This window comes from Chlamydotis macqueenii, chromosome Z (assembly GCF_036417535.1).
Source record: "Chlamydotis macqueenii isolate bChlMac1 chromosome Z, bChlMac1.mat, whole genome shotgun sequence".
NCBI lineage: Eukaryota > Metazoa > Chordata > Aves > Otidiformes > Otididae > Chlamydotis > Chlamydotis macqueenii.
The window spans coordinates 10,369,438-10,391,864 of record NC_141593.1 but is presented as its reverse complement, the minus strand read 5'-3'; the positions used below and the strand labels follow the sequence as shown (position 1 = coordinate 10,391,864).

Sequence of the window (22,427 nt, the reverse complement as noted above, 5' to 3'; positions counted from 1 at the left end):
GCAGTAGATTTTAATTTTGAGTAGCCATCTGTCCTTTTATTCTGTTTTTGGATTGAATTTTCCAAAGGTGCGGTGGAGGGCTTGGGTATAGAGATAGCTGGTAATGAGTAAATGGTAACAAATTAGTTTTAATGCATCATCTTGAAATGGGAAGCATGGATACACACAAGGTTGTTTTACAGGAGGTCTCAGCCGTGCTCTGCTATCACAAACTGTAAGTGAGAGCACCAGTACGAAAGCATTTCCCACCTAGATGGGACGTGGTTTTTTCATTTTGCATACGGTGTTAAAGATACAGCAAAGCCACAATGTGAATGCAATGTATCCGAAATGTAAGTTCACACCATGTTATCTTTTAATCATTAAGTGCGAATGTTTGCAACCAAGTGGATGTGCCTAAAAATAGAGTGTGCTGTTTGCCTAGGTGCTGTAATGTTTCAGGGGTTAGTCAGGATTATAAAGCCACATATGCTTAATTTTTGAGGCAGGGTGCTGACACCACTGAGTGAACCCAAAGAATTGCTGATGCTGACAGATGTCATACCAGTCTCTATGAGTGACCCTGCTTTAGCTGACATGAGAGTGTGGTGACTTACTCTAGGATGGACTTTAATCTTTTGCAGGCAGCCGGAATTTTTTTCAGAGAAACTGCAGACTAACCAACCAGCTATTCCCAGTAGCCCAGCTAGAGAATAGGACTGGGCAAAATACGCAGCAGAGTGCAAACACCTTGTAACCCTTAAAAGCCTGAGCTCCCTGTGGGGAACTGCTGTGCCAAAACCCGCCAGGGCCAGGGGTAGCTGGGAAATCCTTTGGCTGATCTGGCAGTAAAGCTTCAGCTGACGGCAAGAGGGGAGGAGCCCAGAGAGGTGCAATCCAGATGGTGATGGCTCAGGATGACAAATGACTCCAGCAGATTTTTGTAAGGGGTGATGATGTAGTTCAGGTGCTTGCAATGGCTGATAAAATGTTTAAAGCCCTTGCCAAGGAAATGATGTCAACAAGCAGTCTGTCTCAGGAGATGGATCCCTGGGGGACGGTCTGCTTTAAGTCGCAGAATTTTCATCCCCTCTGCTGTGATGCCTTTTTTTTGTGTATTTTAATTATGTGTTTGTGTTTGGGGGAGGGTATGTTTTTGCTTTTGACTGTTCCCCAGGCTTTATCCCCTAGGACGTCTCTCTTTCCATGGGGAAAGTACTTGCGTTTCAGTGAAAGTATGCCAAGTGTCTGGCGGCCGTTTGCCCAAACAAGGGGACTCGTGAAATCAGCAGTGGACACCTGAATGCAGTTGTGTCTGTGCTGCTGGCTCCCGCCTGTTTTGAGGATGTGGAAAGTTCACATGGTCAGCACTGTGTAATTCATATTAAGGGCTACTTGGGTTTTGTTTTATTTTCCCCTCTTTCAAGTGGTGTAGGAGATACCCACTGCATGGCTTGCGTCATCTGGAGGTAGAAGCCAACGGCTTCTTAGCCTGCCTCAGTGCTAAGAAACTTTCATAGACAGTAGAGATGGACAAAGAACTCTTGTCCCAGAATAATCTGTTGATAAAGGAACTTAGATTTTTTCTTTTTTTTTCCTCTGCTTTTTATTTGCCTTGAAGTTGTTTACCTTTCTTGTACAACAATGAAAACAAAACCCAAGGTAGCAGATGAAAGCAGGAGTCCTGCTGTCAGATCAGCCTTAAAAATAATATAGTTAAGATCAGATGAAAAATACACTCATTAACCACTAATGAAATAATTGCTTTGTTAAGAGTCTGCAAAAATCAGATTTTTGGCATGGTTTTCTGATACTGAGTCATTCACACTAATATCTGCAATGTGAAGATTGATGGCTTTTGACCTCATCTTGAGATTGACGCGGTTGAGCTAATCACCTGGTATGTGATCATGCAAGTTGATTCCCCAGCTACTGATCCGTCTTTCCCACCTGCCTGCTGGGGCATGGGGATGGTGGGAGGAGGCACGATTTGACTCAAGGTGGGGCAAGCAGCTGGGAGCAGTGCTTTTAATTTATCCCACATCAGTGAAGGATGCTGGAGAGCAGTGTGCTGGTATGGCTACCCCAGCGTACTCCCTGTCCCCCTAGAGGAGGATGCTGCACCGGTCATTGCTTGAAGGCAATTGTTTATATGGTGGTCAGAATGAGGTGCATTTCTGTTTAGGAGATTTTGTGCTGGTGTTGTGCTGGTTTTCAGCTGTGTGTGATCAGCACGTTGGCTGCCAGCTCCTATCAAGCCTATTGCGGTCATTTTTTTTTAATGAGGGAAACTTACAATTTTCTCTGAAGTGTCACATTTCCAAAGCAGCTTTGTGGATGGTGGGAAAGAGCTCGCTGTTTGCTTCTTCTGCTCCTGGAGGGAAAACCTGTGGAGTTTGTAAGTGGGAACCGGTCCCTGCAGACAGACAGTAAAAATCCACGTTGAAATGCAGGGGCAGGGAGATGTCCTGCAGGCAGTGTTAAAGCCAGTGGCAGTCAGGATGTACCTACAGACCTTGCCTGGTTATTGGTATTCTCATCAGGACTTACCTGTTTTTATTTAAAAATTGTTACATATTTACACCAGGTTTGGCTGAATTGCTCCTGTGACAGAAAGTGCTTTTGTGTAGATAACTATTTTACGTTTTCCATTTTACTGTCTGGCTTTTTAACTACTTACTACGTTTCTGTTTTCCATTTGTTTACACCTTGCTCCTGCCAAGCTTTTCTTTAATACAAGATTTCAAAGCAGTTTTTCCTTTGCATGTATAGTTTTGCAGCTTCTTGAACACAGCACAGTCAAAATCAGTCAAGTCCCTTTAAACTCCCCTGCAATTAGCTGGTGAAAGAAAAGGGAGGAATAGTGGCTCCAGCATCTTTCATTCATTTATTTATTTATTTTCCCTCCATGCTTGGAGGAAAAACATTCCTTTTTGTTTTATTAATGATGTGCTTATGAAATCAAGCATTTGATGGTATGCACTTGGAGCGGGCGGAAGGTGAGCTTCCCCACGTCGCACTGGCAGCGTGTTCCCTTTCTGATCTGTTGCAGGCTAGTTTATTCCAGATGTAGGCTCGCCCTGAACAGAGCCTGCCTGATGTTCAGTGGCTTCACGATGGGGAATGACGGCCTGTGGGGACCCACTTGAAGCTGCCAGCTGTATTCTCTATTCTCACTTGTGGTCTGTTACATAAGCTGACCCTTTTTTTTTTTTTTTTTTTTTGCTTGTGATTAATCCAAGTAGAATATTCATACTGTCTTTAAAAACGTTATTTGGAGCTTAGGCCCTTTGAAGTTGATCAGCTTTAAGTGGAAAAATCTGGTCCAAAGGGCTGCCTGGGCGAAGGAGCCAAGTTAGGAGGAACGTTGAGTCACCTAAGAGTGGTGTAACTGCAGAGAAAAAAAAAAAAATTAGCTATTAGCTCAACTGCAGCCCGACTGGACCACTTGTGTTTCTTCTTGCTGTAGGAGTGTTCACAGAAGTGAGGGAAGTCAAAAAATGTAGGTCTGGAATGGACTTCAGGAGAAGACCGGGTCTCTGAGACCATCTTTGGCAAGTGCTGGCCCACTGTGAACCCCTTCCATAGAGGGCAATCTGCAGTCCCCTTGTGTAGGCCACTCTGCTGCTGCTGTGGGTTTACGAGCAGAATCCCTGGGGTGGATCTGAGCAGAGTTGATGTTTGCTCCCAGGAGATGGGGAACAAGCCTCTGCAGGGAAATTTTGGCTTCTTACTCCTTTGGCACTCGCAAAGCAAGCGTGGATGTCTTTCAGAGTGTCCATCTTGGCCAAATCTCAGGTGAACTGCGTGAAATTTTGTGGATTGTCATGTACAGGTAGTCGGCCCACGTTACCTAGCGTGCTTTTTGCACTTAGGTTCTCAAGTCCTGAGCTTTGTTTTTATGACCTGCCTTAGACTAAGCGATGTAGGTTGGTCCTAAGAATGACCAGAGCTGGGTATCGCTTGGTCCCTGGCTGCAGCAGGAGCTGGTGTTGTCCCTTTTCTCCGCACTGGCCAAGGATGCCTGGAGTTTGGGACACCCAACTGGACTGGCATCAGTACATCTCTGTGCTTTAGGCATGAAATGCTTTTCCACCAAGAGCTGTGGGTGCACGTGTGCAGATTTATTGTGTCACTTCTGAACGAAGCTGGAGGGATTATTCTGAGTCATTTATAAATGAAGCTGTGAGAATTACTCTGAGAGGATGGAAAAGTTCAGATGTTAATAGGAATGTGAAACTGACAGTGGCCAAACAGCAACCAGGATTGTGCAGCTGATCAGAGGAGACCGGTCAGCAGTTAAACTCCTCCTCCTCTGGGCAGGGATTATGCAGACTCCAAGGACAGTGACATCAGACCTGCAAACTGCCAAATCTAACTACACTTGGAGTTTCCCTTGGGTATTGTACGTCTCTGGAGCACAGTGAATACACCAGAATCCTAGTTTTTATTTAAAGACTAAGTGAGCTTGTAGTCTTTTTGTTTATGAAGGAAAGCTTGAAAGCATGATCCTTTAAAAAAACTCTCAAAATTAAAGACATGCATTACTCTGCTTTTTGTTTATTTTATTTTTTTTAAAGCTTTTGGCTGTGTGTTGTTGAACCTGTGAATCTCCAATAACTCAAGAAAACTGGTTTTAAGAAAAATTTAAATGCATTCGCAAATCCTTGGAATTGGCACGGGGCTTTACGATGAAAGCTTTCCTGTAATGAAGTCATGTAAGATGTGTATTCAAAGCAGCAGCATTTCCTAGCTGGCTGTGAAGTATCCCATGCTGCTCTGTGCAAAAGAGATAGCAGCTTCGTGGGGAGGGGAATGGGGTTCTGCTGAACACCCCTTTTTGCCACGAGGCCTCAGGCAAAGGCTAGCAAGCTGCTTTTTAATACTTTGCTTTCAAAATCTTGGAGTGATGTGCCTCAGAGGTACGTGTGTATCAGTGGGGGCCGTTTGCTTTGTAGCACGTGGTTGAATGAAGAGCTGTGAATGTTTTATGAAGCGGAGGGGAAGAACAGTGAGGGAACCTGATTTCCAGTCAATGCCAAATTGTTTATTCCCAGTGAAATGTGTGCAGCTGACCGACAGGGACTCGAGGGACAGCCTGTTCTTAACAGGAGATGGTGACCGTGTCATTTGAAAATGAGTGAAAGAAATACCTGTTTGGGTATGGGCCAGGTAGTTTCGTTGTCTTTATTGTGGCTGCGCTCTGCCATCCGTGTTCGGACTGAGTAACACTTTGCTTTGGAAATGCTTTTCATTTCAGTGGGAGTTCAAGGGGAATAAGATGATGCTTGCATTGAGAGCAGCAGTCTTGCCATTTGCTGCTATTAAGTGTCTTGCTGTGTAAATGAATATTTGAGAGTGGGTCAGTTAATAATAAACTTATGATTTTTTTTTTTTAAATAAGGTGTGTGATAGTGAGGAGTGCTGAGGAATGCAAGCTGGGCGCTGCACGTCATGGGCCTTTGCATAACTCGCATTCCAAAAAGCTTTTGCAAGTCATTAAATGCAATTTTACAACTGCATTGTTAAACTTTATTGGAGGGTCTGCTTCCAAACTGGATTTAACAGCAGGACACTCAGAGTGGCATCTTTTGAGGAGAACAGACGGTCATCATTTCAACCCGGGCTTGGTTGGGGGAGACAGAGAGGTTGTATTTCTCTACTACACTGCTTTCATTACGGGTGCAAGGTACTTCATAGCAATAAAACCTCTCTGGAGCATTTTCATGCTGTAGCACAGTTCTGGTTTTTAGGTAGATAAATACAGTTGACTCTTGCCCCTGCATTTAACACGGTATCTCATGTATCACTCTGATTTACCTCAAAGTATTCTCTGTCCTGGCATGTCCTGTTGTTCAGCAGGAGATGGGCTTTTATTGATGTGTTGGAGATCCCAGTTAAACCCGTTGGGATATTGCCCATGTGCATGACTTTCAAGTTAACAAATTACCACAGGTGTATGTGTTTTCAGGTTCAAACTTCTAGGTTACCTCTTACCACACCTCGTTTGTTTTTCCTGTTTCTCCTACCTGTGGTCCAGGGGCTGTGTGACTTTATTATTATTATTATTTTACTTTGCTCTTCAGATGTTGGTGCAGATACTGACCTCTTTGTTTCTGTATCTGGAAAACTCATCTTCCATTGCATTTAGAAATTTCAAGCATTGGGCCCCAGTGATCAGGTTAAAAAACCCACATATTCTTCACTTAATAAAGGCGCTGATAAACAACCTTGGCCTAAAATCCTCAGGTCACTGCCCCAGCCTTGGGTTCACTGATATATTTAGCAGTTCCCCTTCTCAGAAACAAGCATCAGTTTCTACATGCTCTTCATAGTTTGGCATGAAATCGTAATCATCTTTGCTACTTGGGCGTTTGCATGCTGCGAGGAGGTTGCTTGTGTGCAGAACAGACCCGGTCAGACATAGCTGACCCGGTGCCCAGCAACTTCAGCATGAGGCCTAAAAAAATGCCTCCAGACAGTGTGTTTTGGGGTCTCACAAGCTTGAAAACTTCCTGGGGTTTCCTATAATTCTATTATCCTAGTTCTTCTCCTCTCCCTCTCAGTCCTGGACATTGTCTTCTGAGTCTCGCTTGCTTGCTTGTTTTTCTCTTCCCTTTTTTGCTCTGCTGACATCGACCACACCTGTGTTTCCTTGTGCCCAGTCCTGCGGCTGGATTCATTGGAACTATTTTTTGGTTTGCATTTTGTATTGTTCTACAGTTTGTAAAGCACTTTTTGGATAAATATTTATAATAATTTAAAAAATAATAATAACGGTGTCCTAAGCGTCTCTTACTACCTTGCTTGTACTGAAAAGTTATTCTTTGCCGTGGGTAAATTTATTATTTGCAGTCTGTACAACAGCTGCCCAGTAAGAAATATTTGATTGGCAGCTGATAATTTGAAGCTGGTATTTTCTTTCCTGTGTCTGAAATCCTGCAAGCCCCTCTGGAGAGCGAAACACTGCTGTGTGATGCCAGTCTGGTTCCTGCTGCAACAGCGGCTGCGCTACCTGATGTTCAAGGTCTCCCTTGAACAACATCTTGCTCCTCTGCAGCCCTGCACAGCTCATCCTTGAGTTTTGGCAAAGGGGTTTGAGGCTGCTGGTTGCTTCGGGAAGGATCAGGGCATCGAGAGCAGCACCTCTGCATAGCTCAGAAAAGCTGTGAACAGCCCTGCAAGGAAACCTCTACGTGCTGACCCTGCTCTGTGCTGCCTCCTCCTTTCTGCCTCCTTCACTTGGACCACAGCTAACACAGCACCCTCAGCAAAAACACCCGTAATTGCTTCAGCTATACAGATGTGTGGTGATGGGCAGCAAGGTGCTAAATAGCTCCCTCCTGTACCCTCCCAGCCCTCTCTCACTGTCCAAATCCAAATTCAAGGACTGTCTGCACGTTTTCTCTCAGCGAGAAAGTTGCCGCATATGGAAGATGCACATCCTGAAGGGGACAGACGGGCTGGGAATCCAGATAACGGGAGGCAGAGGGTCAAGGCGGTCCCCTCACAGCATCATCATCACCCACGTGGAGGAAGGCGGCTCCGCACACAGGTGAGGCAACGGCGGTGCCTTGGTGGGAGTGGGTGTGATGGAGCATCCGTGCCATCGCTGCTAGCCAGACTCAAGAGACAGACGTGTGGGATCTGCCCTTTCATTTTGTGAGGGTGGGAATATGGCACTTTTAGCTTAAAAGCTGGCTTTTGTGGTTGATCACTGAAGCTCCTTTTGGTATGATTAGCCCAAAGTACAGACGGATCAAACCCTTGCTCAGTGATGGAGTTTAGCCCAAGGAACCTGTTGGCTTGTGGGGCTTTGTCCCCAAGTTTCTCTTCAGAAGATGGGTCTTTCGCACAGGATTGGCAGTGGGTGAGTGTGGGTTGTACACCCTGGGGTGCTCACTGCCAGCCCTGGCCCTGTTCCCTGGCTGGGGACAGATGGGGCCTATTGCTGCTTCTTGGTCATCTCCAGCAGGTCACAAAGAAGGCTCTGCAAAGATGGTGAAATGGCTCTGGTTATAGCAATAATTTCCTGGCGGCAACTTTCTGAGCCCCTTTTTGGGCAAAGAATACTGCACTGATCAGTGCAAATTTAGCATTAGCTAGGTCACGCATTGTCCATGCCTCCAAGTCCCATTCTGTGCCACCAGAGCCTGGCATTGGGGAAGGACAGCCCTCCAGCTCCACGTTCCTGCTCTGTTTCCACAGGGACGGCAGGCTTGCAGCAGGTGATGAGCTCCTCATGATCAACGGGCAGTCGCTGGTTGGGCTCTCCCACCAGGACGCTGTGGCTCTCCTTCGCTCGGCCGCTGGCCTGGTGCAGCTGGTGGTTGCTAGCAAGGTACGGTCCTCCCCTTGATCTCCTGAACATGTGCCCACAAGAGCTTGTGCAAGTGCTGCGTGGAAAGGGCATATTTTTGGTAGGGAATCATAGGTGCACATTTACTCCCCTAAATTTACTGTGCAGCTAATATATCATTAGCTGTCATAAATCTGTGGCAAATAAGCAGGGTATAGACCAACTTAATGATTTGCTTGTATTGTCACTGTCGTTCAGTGTGCAAATGAGTCTGTATTTATTCATGCAGATGTTACTTAAGTTTTGGCCAAAATAATTTTCTTATACTATATGCTAAATAAAGCAGGCTGTTCTCAGCCTCTTCTGCTTCCTGCCTGCATAGCCTCCGTAGCTCTCATCTCTTATCGTATCTGTGTGCCTGAGGTCTCTTGATGATGATCTCTTGGCTTGAGTTCCTTATTTTGTCCTTGTTAATAGCTTGGAGTGGAGCTCTTGTAGATAAAGGAGCATGAAATTTCAGGGAAATGAGAGCAGAGCTCATTTATCAGTCAGGCTCTTCGTTCTGCTTTCATCGCAGGAGAGATGGAGGGGATATTACACAATATTTTTTCCTTTGTTTAAGAAAATCCTGCCCACCCTCATTTGCTGTCCTCCCTGGACCACAGCCTGCTGCTCCCCTGCTCGGGTTGATGCAGGCATTTGGTGGGCGGCTGACTCTCTCCCAAAAGTGCCTGGGGTCTCAAAGAAGGACCTGCCTGCAGGTGGGGGCCATCAGGGCCTTTGGGCTGGTAGCAAAACATCTTGGGCCAAAGGGAAGCTCACAAACCTGCATTTACCGGTGGAGCATATGGTGTCAGTATTTTTAAAATATTTTTTAGCTTCATCTTCAGGTTTCCCAAGCCAACGTGGCAAGTTTCTGTGGGTTTAGTCTCTGGATGCTCTTCTGGGATCTTGGGATGGTTTATGCTCGTATTTTTCAATAAGAGGCTGCATCCCACCATATTCAAAGTGAAGAGGCTATACTTTCTCTAATGTTTCAGTTAGACGGTGAAGTTCACTGAAGACCTTCTGTAGGCTCACAGCCTGGTATTAGCCTCACTGGTGTTTAATCTGGAAACAACATGCTTTAACCTGAAGTAGGCACATTTTGTATTTTGTTTAGGCAATTGGATTCTCTGCCAAAACACAAGGCAGTAGCCTGCATAAATTTCTCCATAAAATTATTTGCTTGTTTGTGTGATGACTGCATCAAAATAATCATCGCAGATAAGCTTACAGCATGAAACTTCACATTCCCAATCAGGCTTTGAATCTGTTTGGCCCATACTCTGTGCAACAGTTTTCATGTCCCTGGGAGGAGGACTTGGAAAAGCAAGTGGTGGGGAATCCAGCCTGTGCCGTGTTTCAGGCAGTCACAGAAACGGTGTAAATAGGTAAAGTGTTCCCCAGCAGCTCCCTCTGGGCGTTATTTGTTGGTATGGGAAAGCAGCCTCGCAGTTTTGGCCTGGTGAGCACTTTGAACGCAGAATTTGTTCTGAAAGCAATAAAACGAGAGTCTGTCTGGCCGTTGCTTTCGGCTGATGAACGTGTTTGCTTCCCGGAAATGTGCCAAAGACTGGAAACAGATCCCAAAGCATCAGGACTGAGTTGGTAGAGGATCAGTGGGTCAGTTTTTCATTCTGTTCTCCTAAGCAGGGTTGTTGGTGTATTATTTTTATGCATGCAGATAGACAAATGTGTGAAGGGAACATCTGCAGGGAGGGAGCAGGAGCACAGTGTGATTTGGGATGCAGTGAAATGAGTAATGAGGTCTGTAAACTCTTGAGTCTGCTTGCACTGACATTTAATAAAGTAGGGAGGAGCAGGCTGCTAGGGAAGCGTGTATTTTAAATTCTCCTTTATGAAATCAAAATGTTTTAGACATGTATTGGCCTGTGTTTACTATATATGTGCTTTAAAACCAGGTCTGCTTTTTATAACTGGACCATTAAAGTTTGAGGACATGGAATTGCGTAACAAGGGGAGGATTACTGGAGAGCTCTCACCAGGCAGGTGAAACGGTACAGTTTCACCATGACTGGTGGTTTTCTGCATGCCGTATAACTTATTTTGTTCTCTCTCGGGTAGGAGTCTGCTGAAGGGGATTTTCTGAAGTACCCATCTACCAGTTTGCCAGACTTGCTTAGCACTTGCTCAGTCCAAGACTCTGTCTCTTGCACTGACAATAAGGAAAACGAAGAGCCGGAAGAAGAAGATGTGAAAGGAGTGAATGTGTCTCCTGAAACACTGGTTGCTGTAAGTGTGGCTTTGGTGTCACCTTTTTACTCTCTCCCTTGGCGCCTGTTTGCATCTGTCACATTCTCCTACAGCCTGAGCAAGTCCTCAGGACGGGGCAATCCCACCCCGCCTTCCCTTGCATGGGAGATGGGTGACAAGCTGAAACGGAGATGTCATCTACTGCAACTTCTAATGTCTCTGTTACTGCACTGCAGCAAAGCAGCAGCACGGGGAGCAGGAGCTCTGGTGTCTTCGAAGCTATGTGGCAATCATGTTTTTATTTTTCTCTCTTGCTGTTGGATTGTTTTCCACCCACTTCTGCTGCTTTTATTGGATCTGATGCAAAGTCTCTCACAGTGCTTACGCCGTAACATGCTCTTCTTTCCCCTCCTTTTGTAACAAAACTTCTTTAACAGTTTATGCTCCAAGTCTTCAAGTTTTTATTTGCTCTGTTGAAGCCAACAGACACTTTTAGGGGGAGGGAAATGGATTTCTGGCTGTGAACTGTAACTGAAGTTCTGCTGAATAAATGCTGCCAGTTGATAATCTCAATTGCATTCCCTGCAGGGCCGCATTAAGCAGAGATTAAGTGGATTATTGTTATTTATTTGTAATGTAGCAGCTCTCTGAAACTTCATCAGTGTCCTGGGCCTCTATTGTATTGTACAGACAAAGAATAAAATGATGTTTTCTACTCTAAAGGGCTTGCAGACTGGTTTACCAGCAGGGGAAAGCAGGTGGATTCACTTGAAGCTTTATTATTTTTTAAAAATTTTCTCTACTTGTCTTGTTTCACCCCCTCTTTTCTGCGGCAATTATAATAAATCTCTTAAACCTTTGGACGTCTCAGATGTGATACTGGTTTGGTGTTGATTTTGTATTCTTATACTTTCCCTTTTCTGAGCAAAAAAACCACTCCTCAGGACAAGTCTTGCACAGTAGTCTAGCTGATGCTGGTATTCAGTTCATACCTGCCTGTTATCTCTGACTTCCTTTGAGTCTATGCTTATAACAGTTCCCCACTCTCATATGTCTCTTCACTTTGACAAGTTCTGTTATTTCTGCACTGTCTTCCCTTCTGTGTGCCAGAGTGCCTTTTTCAGGGAGGAAGGGAAAAACAAATAAATCAAGGATGATTGATTTATGACGCTGATGACGGTGTAGTGTTTGTGTGCTAACTTGAGTGGGCACCTAAGCATTCTTTTCACTGTCAAAATACTTTAAATTCTTCTATATATCATGTTTCAAATTCTGGTAATTTTTCATAAGGCTCAGCAATGCTTAAACATAAAAATCAATTTTGTCAAAACTTAATTATGTGTGGCTTCAGGATGCAACTCCACACCATTCCGGTGACTGTTTCTGCACGTGCTAGGAGTTATTTGTCACTTGATTTGCTCCTGGCTTTCCAGCAAGGCTTTGCCTGTCTTTCAGCGATGGCTTTCTGGATTAACATAATGCTAGGGAAAACTCACGGTAGCTGACACCACTATGAAGACCCAGCCACGCCAGCCTGTCTGGAGGCCCTCAGCATGGAGCTGAGTTTGGAGCCTGCCCTGAAGTCCGTCCCAGTGCTCCTGTGGCTGGCAGTGGTGATGGCCTGATGGAGAGGTGGCTTCATTTGCCTGCCTGTCTGGCACTCTCACCCCTGATGTTGTAGCTCTGTGCTTTTGTAATGCATCACTGGGAATGGAGGGGAAATCACAGAAATCTGACCACAATAAACACATTGGAAGAATAGCAGGAATACTCCCCCCCCCCTTTTCTCTGTTTCTATTAGGTGTTTTTTTTTGTTGGAGGGGGTGTGATTCAGAGGGATGTAGTAAGTTGTTGGCAACTCCCAGGACCTCTTCTTTTTTTCACTTGAGCTGCACATGGAATCCTTCCTCTTCTAATCCAAATCACAGAATTCCTTAACGTTCCCCACGTAACTGCCCTCTCAGTCTCGGGAGTGCAGACACGGCTCTCCGCAGCCTAGGGTGGGCACCGTACAGTGTAGACTCTACCCACAGCCTGATCCGTCTTTATCACATCAGGGCAGCCTACCAGGAGAGCTGAGCCCAGCTGTGCAAATCCTAGGCAGGACGTAGGAAGGTAGATGTATGGAAAACATGAACTTCACACATGACTTCTTTTTACCTGGCAAGATGGGGGGAGGTTTCATAGCAAAGCTTAGAAATTTATTTCAAGGCCAGTATGAACATGAAGCATCACAAGATTTTATTTATATATATATGTATAGTCATATAGATTATTGCAAAATTGCATTGGAAATTGCTGTTCTTTGCTGCTCCTGCTTTCTTTATTATACTCACGTGTCTTCTCTTTCTCTCATACATATTCCATTATATTTATGCTGTAGATAAGGGATGACAGTGTGACTGATAATTACAGCAGGAATAAGCTGGACCATTTTAAATCAGTACAAATATAATTGGTTTAGACTTCCAGGGTGGGTGGTACTCAAGGTCTGTACCAGGTAACTGAGACTGTGATCTTAATTTAAGCATCAGACTTCTTAGATTTGAAACCAATTCTCAACGCAGCTCTGGCCAGGAGTTGTCTTACTCACCGTCGGTTTCTCACCTCTGACAAGAGGTTAATGAATTTTCCTGTTTACTGTACAGGGCTTCGTAGAGACTGGAAGGGGTGCTGTCAGGTGCTGGGTAGTTAGGTAACAACAAGTAATTCAGAGTGATTTGTCATCAGCTAATGCTTTACTGTCCCTTTTTCTGACAAGTGTAGACGATACTACAAAATTTGCAGGAGCTCTTAGTGTTGTCTAAGGTCTTCTTTTGTTAACTTCACTACAAATGTAGTTTAGTGCTGAGTATTCAGAACCGTAACTTATTGACCTGATGGACTTCCTGTTAATACCTTAGCACCTAATTCCTCAAAGGCTGAGCCAGGCACAGTCCTTAGGTGCAGATGGATCAATGTTATCTCCAAGAGCTCTGCAGAGCACTCCTGAGAGAGGAAGACCTGCATATGCATAGTGAGGGGTTCAGTGAAGTCATGTTTGAATTCAAAGGGACAATGCCCGGCAGAAAAAATAATAACTTGGAACTAAGGTTTCACATCTTCATCCTTGTAGATATTCAGAACTCAGCTGGAGCCAGCCCGTAGCAACCTCATTTAAGCTGTCTCTGCTTTGAGATGGGGGCTGGACCAGGGTCCCCCAAAGGTCCCTTCCAACCTAGCTTACTCTGCAAGTCTGATTTTTTTTTTTTTTAAATAAATAAATCTCTTTTCTAGGGGCAGGATGTTAAAAATTTTCCTTGTGAGCACGTTCTTTAAAACTCTTAAATTCTGGCTAGGAAAGTAGAATCGGAGCTAATCAGCCTCCCCAGGACACACTAGAAGAGTTTAGTGACACTTGAAAGCTGTAATTTAAGAGAAATGCCACTTGTAAGTCTTACTTGAAAGTCTGTTTGTTGTGTTTCATTAATAAAAAATTCATAATACGATTTAATTTGAGCTCTGTTTTTACATAGTCTCCTTATGTAAAGCCCTGTTTAACATTAAATATCCCTTAAAGTTCTAACTTTAATAAAAATTGTGCCGCCCGGCAAAAAAAAAGATTACGTTAATATCCTTAAAGTGCATTTCTTTTACTGCTAGTTTGACCAAAATGTTCCTGAACTTCAGATGTGAAATACCAAGCCACAGAGTTGTGTTGTGTTAAATTGTCCTGAGGCACTTTGGGGATTTTAAACTCCCTCTCCTCCAATCCATATTTTGCCTTGTGCAGTTGACATTGCTATTTTAAAATGTCATTACTTATGTCCAAGTGAAATAGGATGATATGATTGTATTTGCCTTTGACCATTTATTTTTATTTCTGTTGCTTGAAATTGAATCTGTCACTGTATTGCTGGCTGATGGAGCAACCTGGGAAATGAACTCTAAAGAGAAAGCAGGTCTGCCAAGAATTTGCAAAGTGTCTGGTTAATTTGGGGCATTTGGCGTCCCCAGACAGAAGCATGTACCATTCTTAGTTGCTTCGAAGTTTTTTGCCTTTGTTTCTGCTGGTGCTATGTTGTTCAATATATGATAATCTGAGTACTTTATTTTTGAAGTGTTCAGCTTTGGTGATCAACTTCATTTTAATGGGCTGAAATTCCAAAAAGCTACTAAATACAAGAAAAGAGTGTTTGCTTCAGCAGATTTGGAACTGTAGTTGCTGGAGGCAGAGAGGAGAGCCTGGGGACCATTCCTCTATACTTTGCTTAATCTTTTGCTCTCCCTTGGCATCACCCGGCTTGTGATGCTGGAGGCAGGACCCTAAGCCAAGTCTATTCTGTGCAAAATAGAGTTATAAAAAAGAGGATTTTCTGATTTGGGAAAGGAGGTCATCGTTATCCCTACCTTCTCTACCTGTTGGGAGGGAGCTGGCAAGGAAGGTAATTTGCTTCCCCGTGCCCAAGCTGATCATGCAGGCAAGCCCCGGGGAAACAACTTCAAGCAGCGTCCCCAGCTATGTGAGCCTCTGCTGTGGTGTGGGAAGCCCCTTTTGCTCATGTTTAATCATTTTGTGTTGACCTGAAGTGCCTGTTGTGTACCTTCACGCAAGCTGCGGGTGCATTGCATGCGGAGACGGCTGTGACTCGCCAAGGTCTTGATCCTCCGACAAGTAACAGAAACAGGATGTCTCCCGTTAAAGGTTTCTTGCATGAGCTGGGTTTCCTTATCCCTGCCAAAACCTGCTTGTGTTTTTTGCAAGGCATGAGGCTGAAAGTGGTAAATAAACCTGTTCTCTGAATATGGAGAAATGTGTTCATTTAACCACCCTCCCTCCCCATTTTTATTTTTTATCTCAGCTGTAGGACTGCTTTGTTATTTTCTGTCGCGAGCCTTCCTGTCTTACCAGGGAATCCATACGTAATTACCTGTAGCCATGCAAGCATAATAAGGAAGAGGATAACAATGCCATAAGTTTAAAAACACTCTTGGGGTCAAAAGTTCTTCTGGAAACAGTGGGAGAGAATTTCAGAGAAAGCATTAGCATTGAGAAGGAACAGGAAGCATAACTCAACAATTAAATGTGTGCAGTGCACGGGGAAGGACCCTCATTACTTGGAGGACTGGAGCGTTCGTTCCCATTAGGGCACTGCAGTCTTGAAAGTGGTTGCTGAAACACGACTCACTCCTCAAACAGCACTGCGTGGCTGGAAAAAAGCAAGAAAGAGCTTTTGCTGGCAGAAGTCTGCTTTGGAATGAAATGCTTTACTTGGCTGGAGAAAGAAGATGAAGACACGCGGTTGTGGCTGGCCCTTCTCCTGAAGAAGGGCTTCATAACTCCTTTCCTCTTCGTGGTGAAAGCTGGCCATGTTTGCAGGTCCTGCCTCGTGCCACAGCGCCCATGGAAGGGGGCGGGCGAGGACAGGGTGCTACCGTCACTCCAGAGGACTGGGAAAATGCAGATTTTTAAAGTAAATGTAGTTAGGAGTTTGGGAAAGAGGAGATGACAAAATATTTGGGGACCAAATCTCATTCGCCTAATGTGGCTGTCCCTCACGTGTTGTTTCCAGAAGCAGTGTCACATTAAAATAAGCTATTGCGATTTCTCTTACTGCTGCGGAGATGTCCAGTGATGAGCTGACGGTGGTGGTGTGGGCACAGCCAAGGGCTTGGGGAAGGTGTGGGCACGTATTCTGTGAGTTTGGGGAGGAGAAAGAGAGGTGAAAGGCCCCCAGGGGGGCAGTGCCACTGGATTCCTGTTTTTCACATGTTCTAAAATTCATCTGTCATGGAGACGTTAACGTGAATGTATTTTTCGGGTCTGGAGAGAGCTCCTCCGCAGCAGTTGCACCCTTCCCTGCCTGGCTCCCAGCCCTTCTGGCTCACTTTCTACTGCCTCCGTGTTAAAGGCAAGCCCACAGAAAACTGTTTCACTCAGACGCCAGTACTCTGAAGGGTTCCCTGTAGATGTGATGCAGGTTGCAAACTGTGAAATATCTCCTGTTGCTTGGGCTGGTGGAAGATAACCTTTTTGACTTGACCATAAATATCAGTGTAGACAATACCTAGAGTCACAGTTTTTGCTCTTCCCGTGTGATATGTTTGAAAGCCAAGTCAGCAACAAGTTTATCTACAGTACAGGTTCTGCACAATCTTTGTTTTTGTGAATGAGGGTTTTTCCCATAAAGCAACAGATACAGTACAGCCTGTCTCACCTTTGGCTCTTTGGATAACTGCCCAGGTTTGAAGGAGATGAACTGCCTTTAACAAGCTAAAAATAACCCCCTCATGGCACTGGAACAAGAGAGATGCTGTCACAGCCGTGCAGTTCACATACGTTAACGGAAGGATGATAAAGGCTCTAGGATTTGAGAGTCAGCGTCAGTGTCGTATCGTCACATCTGCACTTTGTTTATCGGCAAATTCTTGAGCGTGTGCACAGTCCGGTCTAGGTTGGGCTCAGTTAGAACTCATTCTAGATGTGCTGTGCTTGAATAAATCCAGCCTATATAATGTGTGAGGCTTCAAATCTTTCATTCAGGTATGAAATACAATTAATGCTTATGTATTCCATATCCTCTGACGTACTTGGGATGATGTAAAACCTGATTTTGGAGCTGAAATCCAGAGCTCTCCACCAGCTGTGTCATGGGAATGCTCTCTGCAGCTGTGGGTTGCCTTTGGTATTAGGAAGGTCTTGCTTCATTCTCGGGAGGGTTGTTTATTTTGAGAATTGTTTGTTGCTTGCTTTGTCCTTCACTGTGAGTAAAAAGGTTGTCATTTAAGGGGAAAAAAAAAAAAGGCAGAAGCAATTTATTGTTTGTCGTGATGTATGGTCTCTGGATTTGTGCTAAGCCATGAGCTGAGCATTTATTAAAGAAAATAATGGAGGAGCTGGACCGGCTTTCACACAACTTGAGTTCCATGTTTGTGTCTTGTTTACCAGGACCAGTCTTCTGGGACCTCTCTGCAGCACATGGAGACATCTCGTGGGCAATGATTAAACTGCATGCAAACTTGTGATGCTTTTTGATGGTGGGGGGGGCGGGGCGGAAGATGAAGCATTAAAAAAAAAAAAAAGTCAGCAGTGATCTGTGTATCATTTCAGAACTGTGTGTACTTGATTTCCTTTAGCTTAGAAGCTGTTTCTAGTGCAAATCATAATATATTGCAGAAGAAGAGTGATCTGGTCGGAAAAGGATTGGGAAGTGTTTAGTTGGGAGCATCTATTTCCAAGGCATGTGCTGCCTGTGATACCTGTTTCTTGGAGAACTTAGCTGCATTAGCCATTTCCTGCATTTCTTCCTATTGAAAAGGATATTTTTAAAGTTTTGCCTCTTCAGAACATTGTTATTAATTTTAGCAGCGGTTCGGAAACCTGCAAATGGAATCTGCTTTACTTATCTGTAGCCCTGACCATAAACATAACATTGCACCAGTGAGTCTTTGGAGCTGGCACAGCTGGGGTCCTGCTGCATCGAGAACGTGCCAGCATCCTCTGGGCCACAGTCAAGGGGTTGGGGCTCCTGGTACCAGACATGTTGGAAAAGGTTTTGGGGTGTCTTGTACAAAATAAATAGAGCATTCTGGAAGATACTCTATTTATTTTGTACAGCTCTGCCATAGCATCTTTCCATTCTGTTTGCTGAAGGTGCATGAGCAGGTATTGCTGCTGGCTTTGTGTTGGAGAGGGCCAGGTTGTGTTTCAGGTGCTGGTTTGTGTGTGATTGCTCTATAGACTTGGTAAAGAGCAAGAAAAGTAACCTTTGGGGTTTTGTACCTCCTGACACTGACAATCGTGCCCTTTCTAGCAACTACTACATTACAGCAAAGGCTTAGAGCGGCTTTTGAGTGCAGGCATTTGGTAGAGTGATACACCAGGCATTCTTAGAGACCACTTTAAAGCCTTTGTTTTGTTTATTTGGCATTTCCACCTATTCAGAAAATAGGGCAGCTCCAATTCTTGGCTGTTTATCAGATTTCCTGATCTCATGCTGCACATGAACTGGGAGTTCTCTAACACTTTCTTTATAATTAGGTAATGAAGGCCTCATTTCCCATCCCCTTTGCCCGGCCAGGAGGAAGCACAGGCTGCACACAGTGGTACCGGCACAGGTAATTCCCAGACGAGCTGCTGGGGAAGGCAGCCGCTGCTTTGTTTCACCAGCGACGCTAAATATGGCCCAAATCTGAGCCCTCCTGGGGCCACGCCAGTGGAGCCTGCCCTGGCCAACGTGCAGAGCCGCCGTCTGCCCAAGCAGCTTCGCCATGGGGGAGAACCCGGGCCACTGGGTTTTTCCGAGATGCCAGTTAAGGCACGGAGTTAGCACTGACATGCAGGTGACGTTCCTCCTCTTTTCCTCCATCCCTGGCTCTGTCTGGATTGCTGCCTTTGTGCCATGGCAGAGAGGAGCAGCAATGTGATACCCTTTGGAAGAGGAGAGCTGTAGAATCAGAGTCCTGTAGCTTGCTCCAGAAACTATTACATCTGGGTTTCATTTGTTTCAGCTGAGGGTGGTACCTCGGCGTTGGGAGGTGCTGTGTTTCAGAAGGTTGTCTAATGCCGTGTGTCCTGGCTCATCCTGCTCTTTCCAGCATGCCAGCAGCTTTGTGTGTGTCCTAAAACAGAGCAATAATGCCATGGAAAACTCAGTGCTGGCCAAGATTAGAAAATCTGTGTCCTCTGCATCGTCTGCCGTGTTAATTCTGGTAAATTATAGTGCTGCAGTTTGTAATTTATCTGGGAGATGTATTCAATTAAATTGAAAAAGAGCTAATTTAAAAGTGAAGGTGTTTTACTTTCTGTGAAGGGAAAGGGGTCTGTGGAGCTCCCTGCCTATCAGATACATTTAAGGCTTAAAGCATGCTGTGCTCCAGAAAGCAATAAATAATTGCACAAATAATTGGAACAGTGAGAATTATAATAGATCTTCAAAGAAAATCTCCAAAACTTTCGGAAAGGCTAAAGCCTCTATGGCATCAGCTAGTCTGGAGGGACTGGGAGGAAAGACTTTGTGCGGGGACCAGCTGAGGCCAGGTTTGCGTCGGGTATTTTGCACCTTTATCTGAAGGGCCTGGTGCTGGCTGCCCTTGGAGACTCGTTGGGTTCCTCCTGCCGATTGTCTTACATTGAGGCATTGGGGTGTTTCATGATTAAATATGCTTGGGGTAGGGCTGCTTAGGGAAAAACTGTCCTGGTGGGGTCGAGACCGAAGAAGATGAGGAATTATCCCATGGGAACTTGTGCAGGGTTGCTGTGTGGAGGGGCGTGGCCATTCCTCTCTCACACTGCTGTTTCACAAAAGGACAGTGGGCTTGCTGGTGGACCTGGCTTTGCCAGTGCAGGCAGGCCTGAATTTGGCGTACCGCAGATGGCTCAGTCTAATTCTCACTGTTTTGTTCCCTGTCAGGATAAACTAGTCTACATGCTGCTAGCGCTTCTCAGCAGAGAAAGCCGTCAAGCCGTGCCGTGGGGAGTTGGATGGGCTCGCTGGTGGGAAGGGCAGCAGCTTAGGAGCTCCGCAACCCCAGCAGTAAAGCAGTTTGCTTATTAAATTGTATCATCCCCTGTGTGCCGCCTCGTTTTTGTAGATCAGTGACAATTGCCAAGCTGTTTGCGGTTAAACAATGCAGACTCTCATAATCCCACTCCTCATCTTCCCTAATTAAGGGCCTGGTCATGCTGGAGCTTTGCCCGAGCGAGAACTCCAGGGGCAGTTGTTCATTCTGGTGCGGTGCCAGGGCCCCGTGTCCGTGATAACGCTGTTTCCTTTGAAATCGATTGAGATGTCACCATCGCTTGATCCCACAGCTACTTAATGAACTGGCAAAATGGGCTCTATTTTTAGATCTCCTTTCAAACTAGTGCGCGTGTTAAAGCTTCTCTTGTCCTTAAGGCCGGGACGGCGCTGGGCAGGATTTATTGGTTTAGCTTAATAAGAGACATACAGAACTGAAATAATAAGCTCTATTTCCTTGAAAGTGAGGAAAATTAAAATGGCATGGTTAAATGCAGGCAGCCACCTCGAGACAGTAAAGCGATACGTTCCTGTGTGGCCAGAAGGGGTAAGGTGGAGCTGGGTTTTTCTTCTTGTCTAAGTTACAACAGAGCCAAAGATTACAGACGCACGACCTCGGGGAGTTCTCGCACACTTTGTGCGTTGGATTTCTAAGTGTTTTCTGAGTAGGATAAGCTCAACAGCTTAAAGAATATCTGCTTCATTGCGAATGCTAGCATCTTGCCCTACGTGTTTATAATCAGTGTCAGAGAAGTATTTTTGCTACAATAAGAAATAAACAGAGACGTAGGTAGTTTAGATATTTCTGCTTCTTAGTAGTCTGAAGCCAATTTGGATAAAATGTCGTTTTGGGAAGCCGCTGAGAATGCCTTGAGGCTTTCCTTAGCGTTGGTATTTGCGCATACGTGCCCTTCTGTGGATCGTACGTGGGTTTTGGGGGTCTGCTGTCTGCGGGCTCACAGCCTCCGGGATTGTGCAGCCATGAGGTGAAGGGACGAGATGTGCCGTTCTTATGCGAGTGGCAACTGCCTCTTGTTTTTCCTGTCGCTCGGCTAGGCGGAAATATATGTAACAGCAGAATGCATCTGCACATACTTCTGTTGCACAATCAGAATAAATAACAGCAAAAAAGCTCCAAAGTAAACCTCTCCATCCCTACGCTTCAGCTGTTTCTCCACCACCGAGTTAACACTGCTCCTGAGTAGTGATTGGTTTTTACACTTTCAAAACCAGAAGCTCTGTGATCTTTGTGTGTCTGTCCAACAAGGAAGCCATTCTCACTTACCAAGAGTGTTTTTGCTTGTTTGATAAATTCCAGTGTAACTCTGTGTGATCCCCCAAGTCCTGGCTCACTTCCAGATGGTTCTGCTCTCCTCTGGGTGTGCTCTCAAGGGGCTCGTAGGGAGAGCTGGGAACACTCTGGCTGTGGCCTAATCGCCAATGGTTTGGGTCTCTTGGGTGGGTTTTTTTTTAATTTCATTTCTTACATCTTTTTCTGTAATGAATCCTTGACTGGGATGGCCAAATTGCAAGCACTGGTTTTCTCAGACTGATGTAGCTATTTTCTTCTTTAGATCAATCATATTACTTGGAGCTGTGAGCTGCAAAGCATTTGATACCAGAACTGGACTCTGAAGTAGTTGCTGCAACGCCTTGAAAAATCAACAAGAACTAGCTAGGATGTGCAAACTATGTGTAAACTATGTGTAGCTGTTCATGTTGGAGGAGAAGGAATAAAAAGCAGTTTCCATTCCAGCTTCCTGTTGTCTGCCAGTTTTATCTTCTCCTGAAGTTTTTACCCTTTGAATTGAAATCGCAAAGTCTGGACTCTCTGTGAAAGAAACTTCGGCTTTCTTGATTTGAGGATAAGAGGGACTGGGGGATGGGAGACAGGTTCTTAGGAAAATCCTGCTATGTTAAAGTTTGAATAGAGTAAGTAGAAATTATTTTAACAGTAAGAGTGTTTGGTCATTTGAGTGGAATTTATTTTTTCAAACTGACTTCCAGCAGTTTATGTAGTACATTAAAAGTATAATGCAACCCGTAAGTGGTTATATTGGAAATTTTGTCATCCTTGCCATGAGCTGTCTGAATAATCGCACAGAGGATGCATAATGGGTGATGGTGTGAAAATGCAAAAGAATTAGTGTGTGGATGGGGAGCGTGCTGAGGATTGCTGTGTGGTGGCACGTCTAGGAAAACGTCAGTGCTGCAGCTCCGTAAAGGAAGCAGTGAGTGGAGAAGGGAGTCAGCAGGGTCTTCCACGATTCATGGGCTGAGGAGAGTCTTTGCAGGCTTTGCACATGGGCAGCTCTGCTCATCCCTGACTGCGTGGGAGCCGGATGCGGGGTGCGTGTGCCCGTGCTGCTGTCCGTGGTCACCTTGTATTGTCA

The 22,427-nt window shown here is 45.0% G+C and overlaps 1 protein-coding gene across 8 annotated transcripts in view; it reads left to right on the top strand.

Annotated features, from left to right (window-relative positions):
- The window catches only part of PDZD2 (PDZ domain containing 2), a 142,780-nt gene that overhangs the window by 78,306 nt on the left and 42,047 nt on the right, over positions 1-22,427 (top strand). For 7 of the 8 annotated variants that reach the window (XM_086770699.1, XM_086770701.1, XM_086770704.1 and 4 more), the window contains 3 exons: positions 7,392-7,534; positions 8,188-8,320; positions 10,406-10,573. In XM_086770699.1, the coding sequence (XP_086626825.1) occupies positions 7,392-7,534; positions 8,188-8,320; positions 10,406-10,573 (444 nt within the window). Of the gene's footprint in view, positions 1-2,570; positions 2,606-7,391; positions 7,535-8,187; positions 8,321-10,405; positions 10,574-22,427 lie in introns of those variants that run through there. The other variant, XM_086770706.1, reaches the window with a different exon arrangement.